Raw genomic sequence first — 22,805 nt, forward strand, 5'->3', positions numbered from 1 at the left:
ATTATTAAAATAGTAACTACTCCATCATAAACTTATATAATGTAAATGGTCTTATGCACTATTGTGAGATAAACATTAAATATTTGCTTTTTATGCTAATACCAGTTTTCAACTATATTTACTACTAGTTTAGGATAATTTACATCTCCATTTATTTGGGCATAAGACAAACATTTGCCATAGCCCAGTGATCTGAGCACTCACAGCAGAGTTAGGAAAACTAAATTCAAGTTACTTTTTCAAGGAGTATGTAATTATGGTGTAGTAGAGCAGCATGAAAATACAGACTTTTCAGACAAACACCTACCTTTGTGACAAATAATTGAGTTTCTCATCAGTTTAATCTCCTAAATGAGGAAGAACACAGGCTCTCAATCTAATTGATTACAATCAAAGGAGGTAGTAAATCTTGCAAATCTGTGCTAAAGGCATGCGACTTTGCTTTATTTGAGCAAATGGATTGTCTGCCTCATTATGCTGTTGAAGGTCTTCACGCTTCTGTGGAGTTGTTTCTGATATTGTCTGGTACAAGTTTACCATGCCATCTCAGTATGATTTCCCCTGGGGAACTAAGCTCAAGTAAGTGTTGGACAGCCAGGTGCTGCTCTGTTGTAGAAATTGGCTTATAATTTATCAATGGAAACTCAGGAAACCCAAAGTTACATTTATGTCAAGACTTCTTCGGAGGTCTTGACAGGTATAGTACTTTTCCGGAAAAAATCCCTGCAGATTCATGAGACACGTGGATGACATCCTTTATTATTTCACATTCCCTGGTTTTCAGTCCATGTAATTGTTTCACTTTTGTGTTGAGGAAGTGTGTTTAGACCTATATACTGTTTGGGGGGATTGAAAACAATGTTAAAATTTGGCATTTCTCTCTCTAAGCTTTTCCTTGTGGTTTTTGTTGAAAACACAGTAAATGTTGATAAAGATCAGAAGCTCGTCTTGAGTGAGAATTTTCCAAGAAATTACCCTTTTGTCTGAAATTCACCTTCGTTTCTTCTGGTTTGTCTGCAGAGGGTGATTGAGCTTCTGATGTATGGTTAGGACTGTAAGATTACCAGTAATATGGCTACTTCAGCAAGAGAAGTTAAGTAGAAGGTTTAAATTGAAAAGCTTTACTGAAGTTGTTGCTTTCAAATCCTGAACTCCTATAACCCAGTAACTTGCAAGTCAAAGAACAAAACAAAACCAAAACAATAACACTCAGACTGCCATTAAATGTATTTTCCAGAGGCCACTATTTTTTGAAATAAGTCCTGCAAGTGCTGACTCTGCAAGTAGTTTGTTGTAATCAGATCTAAAAGTCGTGTATGTCCTACCAGCTGATGGTTATTCTCTGACCTTTGGTTCCAGGTCCTGGTAGGAACATGGAACATATTTCTACAAAGAGTGAAATTCCAGTGGTCTTATCAAATGACAGCAGTACTCATTGTGTTTAACAGTGCTGGAAATTAGTTTCTCAGGCACTGATCTTGATAGGTCAGCTGTCACAAATTGATATACATATCTGTAAATGCATCAGTCCTATAAATAAAATTCAGTCTGCAATAAGTGGAAGCTCATACTGGCACACTTCTAAGCAAGTGAAATGTTCTGAAGCGCAAAGATATTAAGGGGAAAAATCACTAATGGAAAAGGATTTCCTCATGTTCCATCTATCAAATTTATCTGCATCATTTGCCTTTTAGGGACTGAAAAAAAATTGTTTTTCCATACAGAACACCATGGAGTTGTGAGCTGATACGCTGTGAAATATCCTTCTTCTCATTGCACCTGCCCCTACTGCATAAAAAGTGAAAACTTTGTTTTTGAATGAAAAGGATAGACTTACACTTTTGCAATAGTGCGTTTCCAGTACCTTTCAAGAATTCTTATTTTTAATACAGAATGCAAAATACAGGGTATTAAAAAAGTTTGACCTCCTGATGCGAAATCAAATACAGTTTACGAAGGGGAAAGGAGCAAGGGAAGGAGCTGATGTGTCTCTCCACCTGTGTTGAAGTAATCGATTTATTTCATTTCCCATTCTTGAATAAATAGCAGTTGTCATCTGTAGACTGTATAAGCCATTTTTTGCCAAAACTTTCTCTGTATCTTCACCATATGTTTATTGCATAGGACAGTCGAAGAAAGCTTAGATAGTGCAACATTCTTTAATAATTTGAGAGAGTATTTTTACCACATGCACTTAGATTGTTCTTTGTTGAACTGTACTGATTATTTGCAGCTGACAAATTGGTTAATTTTGCTTAGCAATAGAGAAAGCTAAGAAACGTGTAAGGACATATTGCAGATCAAGCATCTGAATGTGAATTTAAGAGATACGATAGCTATAGGTATCTACCCATATTGTTGTTGATGCTTTTGTGTACAAAGCATTCATTGCAACTGCAAGCCTGCATCACAGGGAGAGTTTTCAGTCTGAGATACTTCAGCTTTCAGGGGTGTCATTAGGAAGCTTATTATTAATCATTTATTATCCTTTTCCATCCCTCAGGTCAGCTGGGTAAAAGGAGGTATAGCTTTAGTTCTTTTCTTACCTGTGTCTCAACTGGAAGATTTAGTGACTATAGAATAATTGTATAATAAATAATAATAAATGTACCTCTGTGATAGATTTGATGGCTGAGAAATCACTTAATGTCCTTTTCTAGTTCACTGTTTATCAGTTTAGTGCAACAAAACAAAAAGAAAACTATACAGATCTCTCCTATCACAATTTATTTGTTGGTTTGACTTTTGAGGCTTTAGGATATGACTGAAGTCATAGAAATAAATCATGTAGGACATCCAGCTATAGGCATTTTCAGCAAAATAAGTTCTTCCCAAGAAAATTTTGACTTGCTACATGAAAATTAGCTTCTGGCGGGAAGAAGGCACATTTCACATATCTTGGACTAAGTTTAATATCTACAGGGCATGCCTTCAGCTAATAGCACTCCGTCCACATATGCGAACATAGTATTGGTATTTAAGAGTACAGCTGGATTTAAGAGTACAGTGGATTCTTTTTTAAAGTAAAAAGAGTGTCTGATTCCTCCTGCTGCCGAAGAGCATATTCAGTTGAATAATGCAAGGGTCACTTAAGATTGACTTTTCTATTGAACCTCTTTCCAGAAAAAGCACTAAAATTGATTTTGAAGTGCTAAATTTAATTGGAAAATAAAATATTTACATGTAATATTCCATGGAGGTATCATGAAAATACATATTTTGCATCTAGCAAATGCATATAGTACTTATAGAGGTTATGAGATATTTGATAATGGGAGCCTGGGAACTTGAGAGGCTGTCATTGTTTTACTGATGAGGTAGAAGTGGGGCAAGAAGAGAGAAAACAGTACTTAATATAGAATTTGAAGACAGCCCAAGATAGAAGGCATTTTGCCTTCACAGAATCTGTGTCAAGATTTTATAACCACCAGTGAGCAAGAATGTCATGCAGCAGGAAAAAAGGTTGGTCTTTGATAAACTGTAGAGAATGATTTAAAAAGTAGGAGGGGATCTGATCTGAGAGAAGAATATAGGATAGTGAGACTATAGAGATAATCCTAAGGACTGTCAGGCAACATAAATTTACTGCAGAGAAAAGTCATATCATAGTAATCTAGATGAAGTAATATGACAAGTAATGCAGATAATAAAGCAGTTTTACTACAGACACTGATGAAAATACATTCACACAAAGAATTCGTTTCTGTCCTCTGAATCTCACTGATTCTGATTCTGTGTTTAAAAAACTCACTCCTCTTATCCTATGTATGTTAGTTCTAGATTCAATCAAGCTGCTGTTAAATGTTTATGTAAGTACTGAAGGATTTCTGCCTACCAGTGTTTCAGACTCACTGCACTTTCTTTTTCTAGTTGGCAACGTGGGACTCTGAGAAAGGACTGAATGGTAGCCTGCAAGAACGACGTCTGGGAAGTGATTTACAAGGACTGACACTCAAAGTGGTGACTGTCTTGGTATGGTCCTATTTGAGTTCAGGAAACAAAATGCTCAAAATAAAAAGGTTGTGACTGAGTATTCTGGGCACTTCCTTCAGTATTTTTCCCTATCATTTTCAATTTTGTATTTTTGGATGATCAGTTATATAAGCAAGGAACATAGATGATGGCCTTATATTATTTTATGTGAATCTATGCACTGTCAGAGATGTACAGTCTTTGTTTGCTTATGCTGTTTTGCTGCATTGAAAGTCATACTGGACAGAGAACCAGCACAAGACCTGAGTACCCAGGGCTACATTTCAGATATGCAGCTTCTAGCATTTCCTGGATTTTTAAGATCAGATGGGCCAATTACAATAATCTAATCTTGGCTTTCTGCAGGCTGTAAAATTTAATTGAGTGTTTCTTCCATCAAGCCTGTAACTTTGTGTTGATGAACTACGTCTTTGAAAAATACATAGATTATGTGCTTTTGGGACTATTGTTCATTACTATCCCGAGTGGTAACAGAGCTCCTATTAGCTGAGTGCTAAATTAAGGAAAAATTAAAAGATGAATGCATTCCTATCTAAAATATTGTAGTTCCCAGATTGAAGAATGTGGTGTCTTTGTGATTTTGTTTTTCTTTTTTGAATCGTGGTACACATAGGAAGTAATGCACAAGATCATCAAAGAAATCTCCCTAGCTTTCTTTCCTCAATTGGATGATAGGCAAGGTTATGGTATAACATGCATAGGAGGTTGTCAATACCACACCACAAATGCAGACAACGGCTGAAGGTGTGTAGATGACAGCCTCAGCATTGCCTCTCAGAAGGGCAGGATTCCCATGTCTGACAGAAAGCTTACAGAAAGCCGGATTCCTTAGTCTCAAAATATACTTCAATATAAAATACGCCAGCAAGCAGCATCTGTGAAAGATATTGCTTGAATTTTCAAAATTTCAAAATTTCAAAAAACCCAACAATTTTAGCATTTGTTTCACTGTGTCTCCTGGATAAAAGATTAATCATTGTCTATAAAAGATGACTTTCTAAATCTAATATGCTCTGAGTCAGAGAGCCACATTGTTCCTAAGACTCATATGCTTAACTTAATACCTGTTTTCTAGGCAGTTAGTTGAAACATTAGTCAATGAGAAGACACAGGTATTCCAGAGAGCAACTCATCCTGCAGATGCCAGGAGGGAGTTAAATTGTCCTCTGGGGTCTCTGCCTCTTCTTTTGAACTGTACAAAATTGAGGACTGTGGATGAGACAGCTGCTGAAGCATTGGTGTCTGGTTGGGATGCCTTTGAGTATCCCACCCAGCCTGCAGCTTTTGCCTCAGGAGGTTCTGAGAAGTCTGAAATCTGTACTAAGTTGTCCAGAATTAACTCAGAATACACTGATTTTGATTAAAATGCAAACTAAAAATCTTGTTTCGAGTATCAGCTGAGACAGTGTTTTATTCTCAGGAAGAACCTTTTGTGATGGTGGCGGAGAACATACTTGGGCAACCAAAACGTTACAAAGGATTTTCCATTGATGTCCTGGATGCACTGGCCAAGAATCTGGGCTTCAAATATGAGATATATCAAGCTCCTGATGGGAAATATGGACAACAGCTTCAGAATGGCTCCTGGAATGGCATGATTGGAGAACTTATTAACAAGGTACGTAGAGAAGAAGCTATATTTGGGGGAAAAACAGGAAAAAAACCCAACTCTTCAGAGTGGGATGTCAAGACTCTGTAAAGGGATTGCTGAAATTCTCCCCTTCCTCCACTGCGAATTGAATTGAATTAGGATCAAAGAGCTAGTACAGAACACTTCTGAGCTTTGGGTGGTTTGAATGTGGTCTAAACTATGCATTTTAAAACTGTAGAAACTGTAGAGTCTGTTGTTCTGTTTACTCCCAACTATTATCAATGTGCATTATATTAATGTAAGTCTGTTTATATAGATACCAGTATAAAAAGAAAGGAAATACTTGTGTGTGTGAAGGAATTAATACAGAAAGTATGTATTCTTAACATATGACTTAACTTTTTTTTTGTCATTATGTATTTGCTACATTGCTTGTAAGTATGACTTTCTTTGTGTCACTTTATGGCAATGTGTTTTATAATGATCAACTATTTGACTCCAAAACAGGAAAAGTATCCCAAATAATATATGCTGTAAATAATTTTTTTGAAGGACTAGGATCTTAAACTGATTTTAGGATTATTCACTTATTTAAAAAAAAGAGGAAATTATTTTCTTATTTAGTTGAAGTCTTACAAATCAGGAATAAATGAATTAAACTTCATTGAAGTAAGTGGGGAAAGTCTATAGTTTAGAATCTCAAGGAGAATGAAATTAGAATGTATGTTGTTCATGTTCTCACTATCTGACATGTGACAAATGCTAATCAAGAAAAAGAATCAAAGGAGTTAATATTCTATGTTACTGCCCTTTGTAGAAAAGGTTACTCTTCTGTGGTAGACTTATTACTGGAAGAAAAGCTTTCTCATTATCTAGTAAGTAGGCATCTCAATGTCTCGTAAGTAGATATTTAGGAAGAAATAGAAGCAATTAAAGCAATAGAAAACGTGTGAGTGATAATGGAATATTCTTGGTGGCAGCTAGGAAAAGTAACGGATTTTTTACTTATTTTGCATTGATACAAGCTATTTGACTTTCAGTCTGGTAAGAAATCCTGTGAAAATTCTTTGGAAATTGCATACTTTGAAGTAACAGTATTTATAGTGGTATTTCTGCTACTAGCTTTTCCACCAGCTCAAAAGAATTTCAAAGAAGAACTCCTTAACCTAATATTTACTCTAATTTTCCTTGGAAAACATAGAGATAGGAAACAAAAAGTATGTTTTATTTTTTGTAGAGAACTGTTTTGATTAAGATGAGAAAATAGCCGAAATCTGATTGCAGCTCTTAAAAGCTTTGGGGATCTTATTTATTAAACACTTCTCTTTCATTGAGTTTGCATAATCTTAAAGGTCTTTCTATATATAAATCCTGCTCATTTTAAATATTGAGCTCAAAGCAGAAGCTGAGTTGCTTTTGGGGCATTCTTACAGTTATTAATTTTTGCAAGCACTTTATTCACTGTAAAAAACAACAGTATCTTCCCCCCCAGATGTCATATGAAATCCCTTCATGAATACGGGAAGTTACCAACTCTGCAGGGAGAACAATGAACGTTAGCTCTTCACAACTTGCTACCAAGTACACAAGCTAAATAAATTTTGCATGGAGAAGGAGTAAGGAATTTTTTAAGTAATCTTCTGATGATAATAGAGTAAAAGAAGCATTGACACAACTGTGAGGCCTGTATGGATGACGTTTCATTTTTACTTCTTGCAATGCACTGAGTTAATACGGTTTCAAGTTTTAGATGTTGTTTCAAAAATGAGTGAGACGTGAAGGTTAAATAAATTGCACTCATTCCAAACACTTTTTGTTCTCCAGTGCTTTGGCAATTTACATTTCACTTTTCTGCTTTAAGCCAATGCAATTAATGTTTGAACGATGAAGCTGATTTATTTCGATTTGTCTAAACATGTTAGGTTTTAGAAGTGCATGGAGCCACTTGCTTTTTGAGAAACTCCTGAAGGCTCGTGCAAGCAGAATTCATGGTTAATGGAGGAGATCTGACCTGTTGCCTTTGTCTCACAGAGAGCAGATCTAGCAATTTCAGCCATCACTATAACACCTGAACGAGAGAGCGTTGTGGACTTCAGCAAGCGGTACATGGACTATTCAGTGGGAATCTTGATCAAGAAGCCTGAAGAGAAAATCAACATCTTCTCTCTCTTTGCTCCTTTTGACTTTGCGGTGTGGGCTTGCATTGCTGCTGCCATCCCTATAGTTGGTGTCTTGATATTTGTCTTGAACCGGATCCAGGCAGTCAGGGCACAGAACACCTCCCAGCCAAGCCCTTCTGCCTCCTCCACCCTGCACAGTGCCATCTGGGTTGTGTATGGCGCCTTTGTTCAGCAAGGTATTTCATCTGTTACAAGCACCGCTGATAGACATTCAGAAGTGCTCTACCTTGGCTAGAGCATTTCATGACATGTTAGTCTTGACCAGTATGTTCTCAAGATGAAAGAGAAGTTTTATATGAGCAGTCAATATGTTTTGTTAGCCCAGATAATGGGAAAATAGGTAAGCTTTAGGGTTAAGTTCTACTTTTCTGTTTCTCAGAAAGTCTGATAAAACCATTCCCAACAGACTTTTCCACTTTGTGAAAATGATTACTTGCTGAATAAACTGCAGAGCTGCTTGATGTGATGTGACAATAACACTCAGAAACTAGCAGCTTTTCTAATGATTTAAATCTGATTTTAGAAATTTATGTTTTTAAACTCATGTGAGACAGTTTATCTTTCTGTCCTTTGAAACCAATAGAAAGATGTTCTAAACACTGTAAATGATTTAATTTCTGCATATTAGTAGTACTTCACCATAAAGCTTAACTTATTTAGAATATTATTCATGTTCTGTAGGTTTGATCCTGAACAATGCCTGAGGGAAACATTTTGAAATACAATTTTCTAGAACAGTATCCAGGGCAAGAGGTTGACTGTCAGTCTTACTGGAAATAGCTCTTAGCTCACAAGAAGGGTGGTCTGAAAGCACAGATGCAGAGGGGTTACTCCAACAAAGTTGAACATAGTAGGACACACAGGGTAGAAGCTCCTGAAGCACCTTTATTTTCCTTGTTTACTTGCAGGAGGCGAATCTACTGTCAATTCTGTGGCTATGCGCATTGTGATGGGAAGCTGGTGGCTCTTTACCCTTATCGTGTGCTCATCCTACACAGCAAACTTAGCAGCATTTCTCACAGTATCGAGGATGGATAATCCTATAAGGTAAGAGCCTCTTCTTAACATGGAGCTGGAAACCTGGTTTTCACAGAAATGTATTATCCATTTGAGCACTCATTCTTGCAAGAAGGAGATAGCTCTCTAATAAAACACTCTTCTTATTTTCAGCGACTGCTTCTCTCCTCTACTCTCCCTGCTCCTCATTCACTCCTACAACCCCCAAGTAGTTTTGTCGGGTGAATGGAGGGGACAATAGCATTTTAATTCTATATTTTTCTAGAAGAGATGTCTTTCATGTTTATTTCTGTTTTTCTTAACTAGAGATCTTAATGCTTCAGCTATCTATTTTTCTTTTTTATTTCAGAAGGGAGCTACCACCTGTAGGGAATTATATATTGTTTCTCTTCTCATCTTCAGTGTATAATTTTATATTCTCAGTACTTTGATATATATTGTTGTTTATACTATTAATTGCATGTAAGATAATATAGGAGGACTTTAAAACATAAACGGCCCTGTTCTGTGGCATTATTTTCAGAAGAGGCTTCTTCTCACAGAGGAAAAGTTAACCAAATCTGACTCTAGGATAATAGATGTAATATAGCAGTTGTTATATTAAATTTATATATAATTTTCTGTATTTGTGTTGGCAATATTATGATGATAAATTACAGCTTCTGTAACAAACCCAATTTATCTTGCCCCTTTGACTTCTTTCCTTCGCCATCTGCCTACTAATCTATATCCTGTGAGAATATTTTCAGTAAGCAAGGCCTCTGAGCAAGCTCCTGAGAGCTGCTGGCTGTTTGTTGGCATTTTTTACATTTGTTTGTTTGTTTTTCTTTAGAAAATATAGCAGTTAAACAAAATTTCCGTTTTTTCTTTCAAGGTGGGCAAAATTTTCGGATTCACACCTGCTTGGAGCACTGAGAGGGCCATTTATTGTCCTCTTTCACTGCTGACAGGATTAGTCTGGTATCTCATGTTTGATCTGACAGCGATTGAGTGTAGGGGTATCTAGAAGAAAGACACTGCAACACAGGCTCTCCTAGAAAATGCTGATGCAAAGATTTTAGGTGCTGCTGAGTGACACAGTTACTATGTCAATCACATTTGTGGTTTCACTGGAAAAACTGGGATCAGAATCTTTGTGCACAGCTCCTAAACAGTAAGTTCTGCTGTTGGCACTCAAATGAGGATAGCTCTTAAAAAAGCTTTTGCCTTGTTATCCTGCATGGGACAGAAGCTGCTTTTCTCATGAGTTTCACGGTATTTCCAATTTAACTTGCCATTGCAGACGTGCGAGAACTGTAACACTTTGTATGGATGTAGTGTTGTAATAATAATGTGAACAACTCAAAATCATAAAAGTTTTGTTTTAAAATGAACTTTTTATTATTTTGGCCAGAATGAGTGGATTTAAACAGTAAAAGAAATAAGATCTGTATGCAATTTCTGGAAATATCACAAGAAACTAAAGAGAATAAAACAACGACTGCAGAGTATCATTGTTGTAAGACCTCATCCTATAATGTGGGACGAAGGTTAAGCCCAATGAATAAATTGCTCTTGTAACCCAGAATAGAAATAGTTCTCTGGAAAGCTTGAACACTGACCTTCCAAATGATTTCTGTAAGTTCTATTTCCTTCATGATAGAAGAAAGTGTCAGTTTGGTTTACTGAGCACCTGCCAAAACAGCAAATTTCAGAGCAGGAAAAATATGGGATAAAATGCAGTGGAGAGTCTGAAACAACAACAACAACAACAACAACAAAACACATGTATTTATGAGCTGAAATGCAAGTCATTAGATGAGGCATCTGAGACTGATTTATTACAACATTTATAAGGGGTTTTGATTCCCCTTCTTATTAAAATTAAGTCCTGGGCAGGTGAGGGAGAAATTTTTTGGGTAAGGGAGCTGCTCAGTGTTGTCTTGGGACTTCAGAGCCCATTCTGCTCTCTCCTTTTAGAGGCCACCACTGAAGAATTATGGTTATATGCCCTTCTGTACCCAGTGGTGGCTGCCACTTACGAAGTTCCTAGTATCACATCCACTTGTACAAGGAGAGAATAGAGAAAGTATAAAACACTATACTGTGACCTGCAAACACCAGTAGATTCATTCATGTGCCAAGTCAGAAATGTTTACTGTTATTTAAATTACCATAAGGCTCACTGCCTGTGCTCCAGCTGCTTGGCCATAAGGGCAGGGGTTTCTATAGATGTTTCAGCCAAAGTGGGGATTATTCCTACTGTCTGGAGCATTTAAATTGATCACAGATGCTTTGGCGTGTGCACCCAAATCATTCTTCAGGTAATTTTAAATGGTAGCCATTAGAAAACTCTTAAGTTTAATGACTAGTTGGCACAACTAAGCCACTTAAGGAATTTGTTTGTCTTGTGTTGTCTCTGGCTATTTCACAATTTTTCAGAATCTCCCAGAGACCCTGCTACTCTAAGAGATTTGATCTAAACCCTCCCATTGAAAACCACTGGTGCTCCAGGAGACTGGAGATGTGTTAGAATACATATATATAGTTTCTCTGGATGTTGAGCATCAATCCACTTCTAAGGTATAATGAAGATATTTCATGTCACCTATCTTCAGGAGAAACATCTTTCATAGTTGTAGTGTCAGGTTTACAACATATACGTTTCCCATGAAAGTGAATTATTACCTTACATGAATGCATCATGCCCTGGTCTCTCAGCTCACAGCATGACCTAACTTCAGCATGGTATGATGTTGGGTATTATTACATTTCTAAATTTTCCACTGAGTTTGCCTGTATTTGATCTTTCATGGACACAGAAAAGGATGCTTACTTGAAATCCATTTGTTCCCACCCAAAGAGGCACAATGAGTTATAGCTGAAAATTTGCTCACTAGCTGAGAAGTGCCAAATCCATCTGTGTGTACTTCCATTGTTAAGAAACCAACCCCCTGTCCTCTCAATAAGTGTGTTCTGTTATCTTTCCCTTCATAGGAAAGTCCTCTGGTGCTCATTACTGCTGCTGCTAAATTGCCAGCAGGGGAGAAAATACTACTTTGGTGCTGCAGAAGCTGAAACATAGTTAAGATTTTCATTACAAGCCTGATTTTCTTCCCAATCTCCCTGCAAAATACCTAATAAAAGTTGTTTCAGCATCAATTTTTTGCATGTGCAGTCTGCATCTAACAGAATAGGCGTGTATTTGATTGAATAGCTAGGTGTCAATCAACCTAGTGATACTTAACTCCACAATTGTACTACAAAACAAGTGTGGCATAGAAATCATAGATGACATTTATTAGAAAGGGCTTGGCAAGGCATTCACTGAAGCAAAGTTGAACTGTGTTGGAAGGCAGATTTTTAATGTTAGCATGTCAGATGAAAGCCTGCTGATAAAGAAATAATTTTTGGAAAAGAAAATCTGGTATTAGCAATTCTCAAAGGCTTTTCCACCTTGCTATGAGTTTCAGAATCTGCCTGTGGTTCACAGAAAGGTGAAATACCCAGAGAAGGAGGCATGGAAGAAAGCAACTCTGAAGTGCCGCCTGCACTTCTGTACTTCCTGAAGGTGACTTCCTAAATGCCAAATGGGCTCCTAGGGGCTGTGCTGTCCATATGCCCAAATTACTTGTAAGACAGGTGCTTGGATAGAACAAAAACTTCTCCTTGGGTTTTCCAAATCCCTCATGGTTTTCATGGTGTGATAAAGAGGAAAGAGCCTAGGTCTTCCTTTCTTGCATGTCTGCAGATGCTGCCTTGCTCCCTTGTGTGTCTTAGCCACCTGTTGCTCACCCCACTGGGACAGGGCAGTGGGGATGGTCAGAATGCAGAGTTTGAAACCCACATTAAAACCTTTGGCCTCTTATCAAGGATAAGAGAAAACAGCGGGAGCCTTCTCAAGCTGCCCTCCATTCTCCAGTTGGTAGTGAATGGTATTTCTGTACCCCTTTACTCTTCTAATACTCTTCTAATAGCACTTTTCTGAGCCAACTGTCCCAACCATTCATGGTCTTCTCATCTTCTGTTTGTTTTGTTTGTCTGTTGTGAGTTTCACAATAAGGGAACCAAGGCAGTAAAGTGGTCATCTCTTATGCTTTCTTCAGTTTTGGAGATTCACAGGCATGGCAGTATATGCTTCAGCAGATTTCCCAACCACAAATGGGCAGAGGAGATACACAATGCAAAAGAGAGACCATTTCTGTGAATGTGCTGGTGGCAGACACTCTGGAGATGGGACTGCAGGACTGTAACCTACATTCTAACTTGTGAATGAACAATTATTAATTTTTGTTTCCAAGTCTTATTTTAAACCCAAAAGATTTATATGTATTCTAATATTTGCGATATGACCTGTGTGCTGCTGAAGAGTCATCCAATGGATCAGTCTGCCAAATGAGGTCTAGACTATTATATGAGAGTTTGTTCTCTCTTTTGTCATATTACATTTTCAAACAGCCCTTGGATCTGCCATCTGACCTTCCATTTGTAATCATGAGTTTAATTAGCAGTGACTTAACTTCCAGCTTCATTTCTTGTTAACAAGCCGACTACATGCTGTTCAGTAGCGCAAAGATATTCTTTAACTCGGGTTTAGGAGAGCTTGTCTGATAAGAGGTAAGAATAATGCAAGAAAAAATGGGACATAAAGGGTAGGCTATTTACAAATTCAAGAGTTTAAGATTTTTATCAAATTGATCCTTAATATTTGTGCATTCTATTGCTGCTCTTGGATGCATCTGTATATATGTGTTAATGGATTGCATAGAAAAGTATGTTACACCTGCTTTTATCTTCACATTTGTTTCATGATTTGGAATTTCCTTATTTGAGTTTCAGCCCACAAATTTCATGTGTTTTTGTGACAGCTGAAGATTTACAGCAGCTTAGTTGGAGTGATAAGTCAGGCACATGGAAGACTTGTGTTTAAATCCTTTTTCTACCAGAGGCTTTGTTTAATCTTGGCAAGTTGAGCCTCCTCCCTGTCTCAGTTCCTTCTCTGTGTAACAGAGTAACTTATTTTATATCTTATATGGCGTATTGTCACTTTAGCTCCTTTAAAGATGTTGGCTGGAAATGGCCATATTATAATAACTCTGTAGGAATCAAAAAAGATAGATGTTCTGGATTGCATACAAAACAGAAGCAATTCAAAATATTTTAGAAGAAAATTTGGGAAGCATTTTGAAGATGGCAGCTAGAAGGAAATGAACAAAGGTTTCATATGCTATATTTAAGCGGATTTGATAGGGCTGGTAGTAAGAAGCTCACTGGGATCTCTTTATTTGCAGTGGTTTTGCCCTGAAATTTCTTGCTTGAAAGTAGCCTGTTTTTAATATTGCACTTGGCTTTCTAAATATTTCATTGGATTTTCTTTTATTGTTAGTTTTCGTATGTTTAGTTTGTACTATGTTTTATCTGTGCAGTACCTCAGGCACATTGACAGGAGACATGTATGATGAATAAGTATGATAAAATTAATTATCATTATTATTATTTAAGGCCTACTAGCCAAAGCTTCAATCATTAAATAACTAGATTAAGTTCATCCATAAAGAGACAAAGGCTAAAAAAAAGAGCGAGCAGGGACAAAAAACTCAAGATATACTTTCATTTCTAGAATATTCCCTTTTTAGAGCACATGTAAGAAATCACAAGGGAAATACTCTACAACCTGTGCAGAAGGGCAGCAGCACTCAGGGGTGGAACTTGCCTCCAGGCACAGTTCGGAACAAGACACAGTATTAAGGCCAGTGCTGAATCCCCACTGTATGTCACTTCATTACCCTTCTGTTGATGGTGTGGCCCAGTGGGTGCTTCTGGGAAATCCAGGACTTGACAAAGTCTGAGTTTTTTATAAAGCTTTCTAAATGTTGTCATATGCCATTTAAATGTGGTTTAAAATGGATCCTAATTACTCCTGAATTTGAGCAAGCAGGCAAGCATGGAAGTGCAAATATTTCCCAAGGGTGTATTTTTCTGGGAAATATGAGAATGCACAGCTGAAAATTAGGTTTGCATTCAACCACTCCAATTGCCATTATAAAAAAAGTAGCATATGTTGAAGATGGGTAGAAAACCAATGGCCTTGTGATTCCACACCCTCTCCAATTCTGCCTTTACAACACCTATATTATAGCATCTCTTCATTTGTTCTCGTTACTGGGAAGTTCTGTGACTTAAGTGGGTTGAGGCATTAACATTCATATAGTTCAGAGCAGTAAATGATTTGGAGATGATGTTAGCAAAATCTACCATTTGTGCAGATTACAATAATTTGTTATTCATTTTTACTTTTATTTTTTTTCTTTTTTTTTTTTTGCTTTGGAACAGTGAAAATCTAGCAAGAACAGGAACCTTCACAGCAACCCATCAAAATTTATATGAATTGGTTCAAATTCAAAATTTAATACAATCTCTTCTTCTCAGTTTAGACTGTGTTGTCTTTGAAATCAGATTTTTTTATGTTAATACCAATTATTCACTATGTAGAGTCGTTGTATGCTGCCTGCATACATTAAGTTGGCCTCTGGCTTCATCCTCCATTGTTGAAGTATGTGGTTTCTGGTACTTGTGGCTTCTTTTTTGTGTGTTTTTTGTTGTTGTTGTTTGTTTTTGGTTTGGTTTGGTTTGTTTTTATCCTATTTGACTCCTCAGGGATAAACAATACAAAATACAGTAACAGAAGAATTTTGCCAAATGCGACATTTATATTTGTATTGTTTTTCTCTAAAGAAGCTGATAAAATGTCTTTTATCTTTTCACTGGTAATAAAATCTAATATAGCAGGATATTAAGAAGGCAAAAAATGATTACTCCAGCAATTCAGACAGAGACGGCCTTAAAGCTCCAAACATATCCTAGTTGAGAAGACTACCTCAGTCCATCATTTGTACGGACAAAAACAAGACTAAGAAGAAAAACTTCACAGTGAATTCTATTTTGCAAATGCAGCTCAGATGAGGAAGAGCAGCTAAAGCAGGCTGGTCACTGCTCGTGTGTTTGTGTTTCAGTCTTGCAAGACTGCAGATATTTTTTCCCCACTCTATCAGGTAGCTGTTTATGTAATCTACACTGCAACGTCACCTTGATACATCTTTCATGTTCCTATAAAATTCCATGTGTTTGCCTACTGGCCATATTTACTTTTTTTTTGGACAGAAAATTAATGTTACATGGCCCTACAGTATACGTCTTTCTTAGAAGAATGTTTAAACAAGGACCCTTTAGTGGCAAGCCAGGTTAAACGTGGATTAAAAAAAATAAGTATCTTCATGATGCTTACTAGTGAGGTAGCTCCCTGGAAAGCAAACAGTCAAACAAAAGAAACCCTGTGAAATGATTTGCATTTTATAACTTTTATCTGTACTGGTAACTGTCATTAGTGTAACAGTGGGTCCTAATATAAAAGTAATATAGGTTGCTCTATAACAAGGTAACATAGTGCGTATTTTTGCATACATAGGCTTCCATATCCTGTGGAGTCAGAGGCAAAGCAGCTCTGCAGCCAGAACAAGCAAGTAAGCTCCATTTGCAAAGCTGCCAATAATTAGCAAGCACTTTATCACAGTAAAGTTATTTTGTGTATCCTGCTCTCTATAAAAACAATCACATAAACAGTTAGGTCTACCCAATTTGTAAGAAGGGAAAGTTGTAACTGTTTTACTTGCTGTCAGCTCAGATAAGGATATAGATGAACTTCCAGCTCTGATAATCTGCTGCATATTTTTGTTCATGCCAGAAAAAAATCTTCTCTTCTTGCATAATAATTCTTTACCATCTCCACACAAGCGGTGGTTCTGTCATTCTTCTACCGCACTCATTTTCCCACCCTCTATTCACTACAATATATTCAGCATCAGCAGGATCACTGTGAATTCAAAGGCTTGCACTAAAGCATTTCTTTTTCTTAGATTATTTTGGATAGATAGAGGAGGGTAAGAATGGAAGTCTCCAGCAGGAGTACAGGAAGAGTGCTTGTCCAGCTGTCTTCTAGGAGTAGTGGTTCGTCGTTACAACTGACCGGTGTCACCATGCTATTGGCAGTCATGCGTCCAGTTGGATAATCTGACTTTGACATTGCAAGGTTTTAATTAATCGCCTGCAATAAAGGTTAAGTAATGATCGTATCTCCTATAGCTGAAAGCTCAGTTCATACAACCACTTCAAAAGCTGATCTCTTGGAGTAAGGTTCAGAAGCCTTTCCTTCTGTGATTAAAATGGAACCTGTTACTGGGAATTCAGTGAGGGCAAGAAGAGCTTCCAGAGGAGTCTCACAATACAGACAACATGCACAGCAGTACCACAATCTTGTTGTACCTCTCTTCTTGCCAGTGCCTTGTTCAACGTGCCTTCGTGGCATCTACCTTTCAGCATTAAGAATTGAGTATTACTGTTCACCAGTCAGCCTAACTGGCAGCTTTGCTGCCTGTGCTGAAGGTTGTAAGATTACAGCTTCAGTTTTGGTGAGCTTCATGCAATGTCATCTATTTCATGTTGTGCTGATGAATTCAGTCATAAACTAAGAAGTAAAACTTTGTTTGGGTTAATTGGGGTATAAGCTTGTATCTTTTTGCCAGCTCTGTTGTGGACGTAGGAACTTCAGACAAGGGATGAAGCAAACAACCATGCAGTAACATTTTAAATCATAGAAGCTAGATTCATTGGTTTTGTGGGGGGGATTTATTGAGTTTCTGATTTTTTTTTCCATGCATTTAAGCAAGTGGTGCAGTCAGTTGAGTTACATCGTCATACTACTCCTTTATAGTGAAACTTAGATAAAATGTTGCCTCTGGCCATAAGATGAAAAACTTACAATTTAAAATCCTGATATTTTAAAAACCAATCAACCAAATAAAAAGCAACAAAACACACTTTTAATAGATACAGGTTATGGCTTTTGAGGGGAAAGGAACTGGGAGTTCTTATTTTCCTTTGAAGCTAAGAGGCTACTCTTTATCAGCATGAGTGCTTTCCTGCTAATTCTTAGTATTATTTTTTATTATTATGCTGTGAAAGATTTTCTAGAACGAAAGAAGAGTTTTTTTAATAATAATACTGTGTCGCTAAGAAAAGGATTGCGTATGTTCTTTCCACTTCCTAGGCTTTACTGAGCAATGTCCTCTTCTTCTGCATGTGCACCTCCATACAGCATGATGCAGGAGTGTTTCCAGACTCATCTGATGTTGAGGGAGATAATGGTGTTGCCTTAGAAAAGTTCAAAAGAAATGTAATCATGTGCAATGAAGTTTGCCTTCTCAACCATTAAAACCAGCCTAGGAGAATAAGCCACTGATTTAATTCAACTGATTTATGAATAGTCATCTCTGTCTAAAAAAGAATAGAAAACCATTGGTCAGAATGAGGTGGATGTTAACTACTGTGTTTCTTTTATGTGGCAATAATACAATTTTCAAGCTAGTATTTCAAGGAATTAAATTAGGCTACCTAATAAACAAATTAATTTCAATATAAAGCACAGCTAGTTTGTTTTGATGCAGTACTGTCAATGTATCTAGTATGAGGTTTGGTATTCAGGTGAGACTCATGTTTGGGTTGAGGAGAGGCAGGAGGAACAGGAAGGTCTCCCTTTCTCTTTACTTCATTGTACATCAGGATGAGGGGGTGAAGTACACTGCTTACTGAGCACTTGCCTTTTGGGTCCTCTGAGAACAGGCAAGTGGACTTCTAGACTTGGGAATACGCCTACGTAATGCATGCACTTTAGACATCAGTAATAAATGCTGAATGCTATACGTGCTTTCAGGATTAATGAAGAGCCCTATGTTTTGATTTCCCAAGAGTACCCATGTTCTGACAATCAAGATGCCTCTTCAGAGCCTTTCTGTTTTCTTCTTTCTGTCAACCTTGATAGCTTCTGCTGTATTCCCTGTGGTTAAGGGAAGGGTGTGAAGCTGTTTCCCAGCATCACTTTGTACCTCCGAGAGATCTGAGCAGTGTGAATCCATCCAGTCACTCCACCGCAGCTATGAGGCTGCTGGCAGTGGTACAGGCAGCAATCTGGAGCCGTCTGTACAGAAACCTTTGTCCCACAGAGTGAGACAGCTCCTGATAAATCAAAACTTAATAAAAAGCTGAGCAGGACCTTACCCTACAGTGAGATTTCATAGTCTTTAACAGAACTTCTCATGTTATGATATCCTAACAGTCATGGTATGAAGTACCATTCATCCTGAGTAAGAGCTTTGCAAGCCAGCACCAAGATGCAAAGCTTACCCATTCCACGCTTTGTTTAATTAAAAAGATACTCTATGATCTGAGTTCAAAGCAGAATGGCAGTGGTATCGGTACCTATAACACCAGTTGTGAAGGAAGAAAGCAATTTCTTCCCTCTCAATCTTAATCGTTAATCTTCATTAGGATTTTTAGCTTCCAAATGTGAGTGATAGAAGACATCAGCATAGCAAACAGTTTAAAGTGCGTCTGCAGAAATAATAGAGGTAGTTTGTTATTTTCATTATAGGTAGAAGCGTATGTCAGTTGCCAGATGTGTTTGATTCAGACAATATGATTTTCATGCCAACTTTATGATATGTTTGATTTAGGTGAAGTGACTAAAACCTTCTGTTGGGACTGAGTTGCTGTTAAACACCAGCTGCAGCTTTCATTTTAATTAATATTGCAAGGAATAGAATACCTTGCTTTAATCAACATGTTAACTCTTCAAGGTACTTGGAGAAAGGTCACAGTGCCAAATTGGTATAAAATTAGGATAAGAAAACATTCAGAGGTTCAAAATACGCTACAACCTCTTGAGATGTTTTTAACTCTTCTTTTTCCTGCATTGCACGCATTTTAATTTTTCTCTTCACTGTTAAGTGTGTTATGGGATGTGAGTAAGGGACTCAGGCTAGTCTAGATTTTTTAGCAGGACTGATTATTACAGATTTGCAGAATGAACAGCTCATAGCTGCTCTGAGTCCTCTTCCAGGCTTTGAACTGATCTATGAATGTCTTACAGATGTGCTGTTGCGCCAACTTTCCTTGATCAGTTTTGAAAATCTGCCCAATGATTCAGTAGTTTAAATGTACATCTAGGCACACAAATAAAAGCTCCAGCTTTTGAAAACATGGGCCTGCATCTTCAGGAGGCTCTGATATGATCATTCTGAACATCTCTTTGTCTGACTACTTCTTTCAATCATTAACTTGCAGATTTTTTTGCCAAACTTTGATGGGTAATATCTCAAACATATTAATTTGTTAGAATTATGGACGAATAGGATGGTGAAAAGAAATCTTATAGATGCTCTTTAAATATAAAGGAAAGACATCCCTTTGTGTTCACTGTCTCAGTCAGGCAGCAAATAAACTCATGGGATCATGAGAGAAACTGCCTTCAGAGATCACAAACTGTTGTGCAGCAGTAGATTCAGATGCAAATTCTTAGAAATTAGGTTTGATCATTATTGCTGTTTAAGAAACCTATTTGTGATGCTACTGTTTGATTGTTTAAAAAAACATTTTCAAAGAAATCATAACTTATACTGTAGGGAACATCACAACTTCTTTTGCATGTGACAGTGATGCCAGAAAGTATAAGTGCATGCAGAAAGGAAAGATTTATTACACACAATAAACCAAAGAAGTTCCCTAGTTAATGGAGTAATCAGCAATATGTGACAGGACAAATAAGAGGAGGGCTGAAGATATAGTTAGAAATGTTGTTCTCGTGGTTGAGATGTTTTGCTAATTTTGTGCTGTTTAACAGATTTCTTTATGTGCAGTGCTTGAGCAGAGCCAGTGTCAGCTCAGAGCAAAATAACTGCAACGATCCAGTGGCAAGTCAAGTCATACTTGTGCAGATCACTGCAGATGACTGGAGCTGCGGAGGTGGTCCTTTGGGCATTGTTTAGAAATAGCAATGAGGAAGAAAAAGCAAATCTAATTCTGTTTACAGGAGAACCTGCTTCACTGATTATGATGATGAGGTTGATTTTTGGGTCCAAGGTTGAGTCTCACATACAGAAGAATTATAAAGTGGTTTTTTTTTTTTTTTTTTTTTTAATGGGTATGGTTCCTAAATGAACTACTGAAAGATATTAACAAGTTCTGTGAGCAATGGGACATAGATTAGATATATGGATTTTTGTCCTACGTTTCCTATGCTTCTTTGACTTTGGCAAAAAATGCTGCAGGTTATTCTGAGAGCAGTAAAGCAAAGTGAGATTTTGTATGATGGTGTAGAATATTTCTGCTGCATATCACACTCTTAGAAACTAAGTAAAGCCTACAAATGCTTTGTCTATACAGTATTTGTAGGTAATAGTTAATTACTATTAAAATCATAAATGTGACAGTGTGTCATTTAATAATGGCTTTACTGTGGCTTTACATTTCATCAGTGGCTATACATGCTATTTGTTCCATTATTTTTGGAATTAATCATGCAGTAGCTGTGCAGGAACAGAGTCTCAGAGAAAACAGTCTTCACTGAAATTATTTCTCTGTTGGGATTTTAGAAGAATTTAGTTTTCTTATTTAGTAGAAATATTTAGTTTATTCTTCTTATTTAGTAAATTAAGTTTTTTTTTTCCTTAGCTCATTGCTGCCGTTACCCTTTGTCCAGGCCTGTCTCCCTACCTTTCCCTTACCCCCTTCCCATGGCATGGATCCGTGGGTCCCTTCATGCCCTTGTCATGGAACCTAGGCCAGACCAGGCCGAACCATGACAAAGTTATTTCAAGGAAATGAAATAATTGTAGAGGCTTGACAAATTCTGTGCTTCTAGTACATTCTGTGCATATTATTTGGCTCTTTTGCTTTGCCTTTCTTTATTTTTTTTCTCTCTTATTCTAGTGGCTCTTGAGCATGTGCTTTGGTGTGCATAAATATTTTCACTGATCTTAGCGGTACTGATCTAGCTATTGTGCTAGGTACTCTAATAGAGACATTTCTTCAGGGCAGATAGAGAGACAGTACCAGTCCCAAGTTAGAAGGGAGAAAGAACTGTTGCCAACAGAAATGGCACAGGAACACACATCAATTCCTTTTCTTGTGGTGGAAAAGAAGCTGGCTTTAGTTTCCTTCTCCCATTAAATCTATGACTGAATATTATATTTTGCTTTTAGTTGTATCTAGTATAGGACAGATGATGGGGCTCATAGATACCACCACATTGTCAGCAATGCCCATTATCATCAAGAAAACAGCTGCCATTATAAACAGGTGCTGCAGTGCCATTACCTGCTGAGGCATTCAATCACTATTTGTTTTCACGGTAGTTAGACATGGCAACGTGTTTTGTGACACATGCCAATTGATTGGTTTTTCCACTGGAGGAAAGTCCCTGCTTCTTTGAAATCATGTGTAGCAGCTGTTCCTGCTCCACTGGTGATGACAAGCACAGATATAGGCACAAATGCCTGCATTGTTTGTTTCTTTTAGTGATCAGAAAATGTTTAGTCCTGGTGTGAAGAGCTTCAACTCCATTTATTCAATGTAGTTTAATTTTCCAGTGCTTATAACTTCTCTTGTAGAAGCTCCCATGAGGCTTTTTCTGCTAAGGCTTGAATTGTTTAGAATGAAGTGGATGGCATTTTTCACGGACGCCTGATGAAATGAGCTTTATGTGAACTATAGAATGATATATTTGCTGGTGAAAAACTTGCAAAGTGTCTATTAAGCATGCAGTACTACTACTGATTTCTGCTGAATTACCTCTCAGTAAATATTTTGCATAGTGTCCTTGCTAAAGAAACCTGATGCTGAGCATGTCACTGCGCTGAGGCAGAGTTAAAGGTGGTTAAAGTGACTTGATTTGCAGTGAAATGAAGCAATGCAGAAATTGTTCATGTCACAGTAGAGAAGTTGGCAATTCAATGATTGATTTAAGAGCTCAGTTTGATTGTTTGTAGTTTTGAAGTCAAAGAGATGCATAAATTAAAGCCATGGATCAAATTCTTCTGCAGTCTAAGGTTATTAGATGTGGAGCTAAACCTGCTTTCCTTTAAATATTCTCTGTACTAAGGCTACTGCCGTTCTAGCAATACTTTGAACGGTCTTATTGGCCTCACTTAGTGGCC

At 37.3% G+C, this 22,805-nt stretch overlaps 1 protein-coding gene across 5 annotated transcripts in view; it reads left to right on the plus strand.

Annotated features, from left to right (window-relative positions):
- The window catches only part of GRID1 (glutamate ionotropic receptor delta type subunit 1), a 567,614-nt gene that overhangs the window by 485,593 nt on the left and 59,216 nt on the right, over positions 1–22,805 (plus strand). For all 5 annotated transcript variants that reach the window (XM_021400715.1, XM_021400716.1, XM_021400718.1 and 2 more), the window contains exons 9-12: positions 3,871–3,972; positions 5,414–5,611; positions 7,616–7,940; positions 8,673–8,811. In XM_021400715.1, coding sequence (XP_021256390.1) covers positions 3,871–3,972; positions 5,414–5,611; positions 7,616–7,940; positions 8,673–8,811 — 764 coding nt within the window. The remainder of the gene's footprint in view (positions 1–3,870; positions 3,973–5,413; positions 5,612–7,615; positions 7,941–8,672; positions 8,812–22,805) is intronic.

Source organism: Numida meleagris, chromosome 5 (assembly GCF_002078875.1).
Source record: "Numida meleagris isolate 19003 breed g44 Domestic line chromosome 5, NumMel1.0, whole genome shotgun sequence".
Taxonomy (NCBI): Eukaryota; Metazoa; Chordata; class Aves; order Galliformes; family Numididae; genus Numida; species Numida meleagris.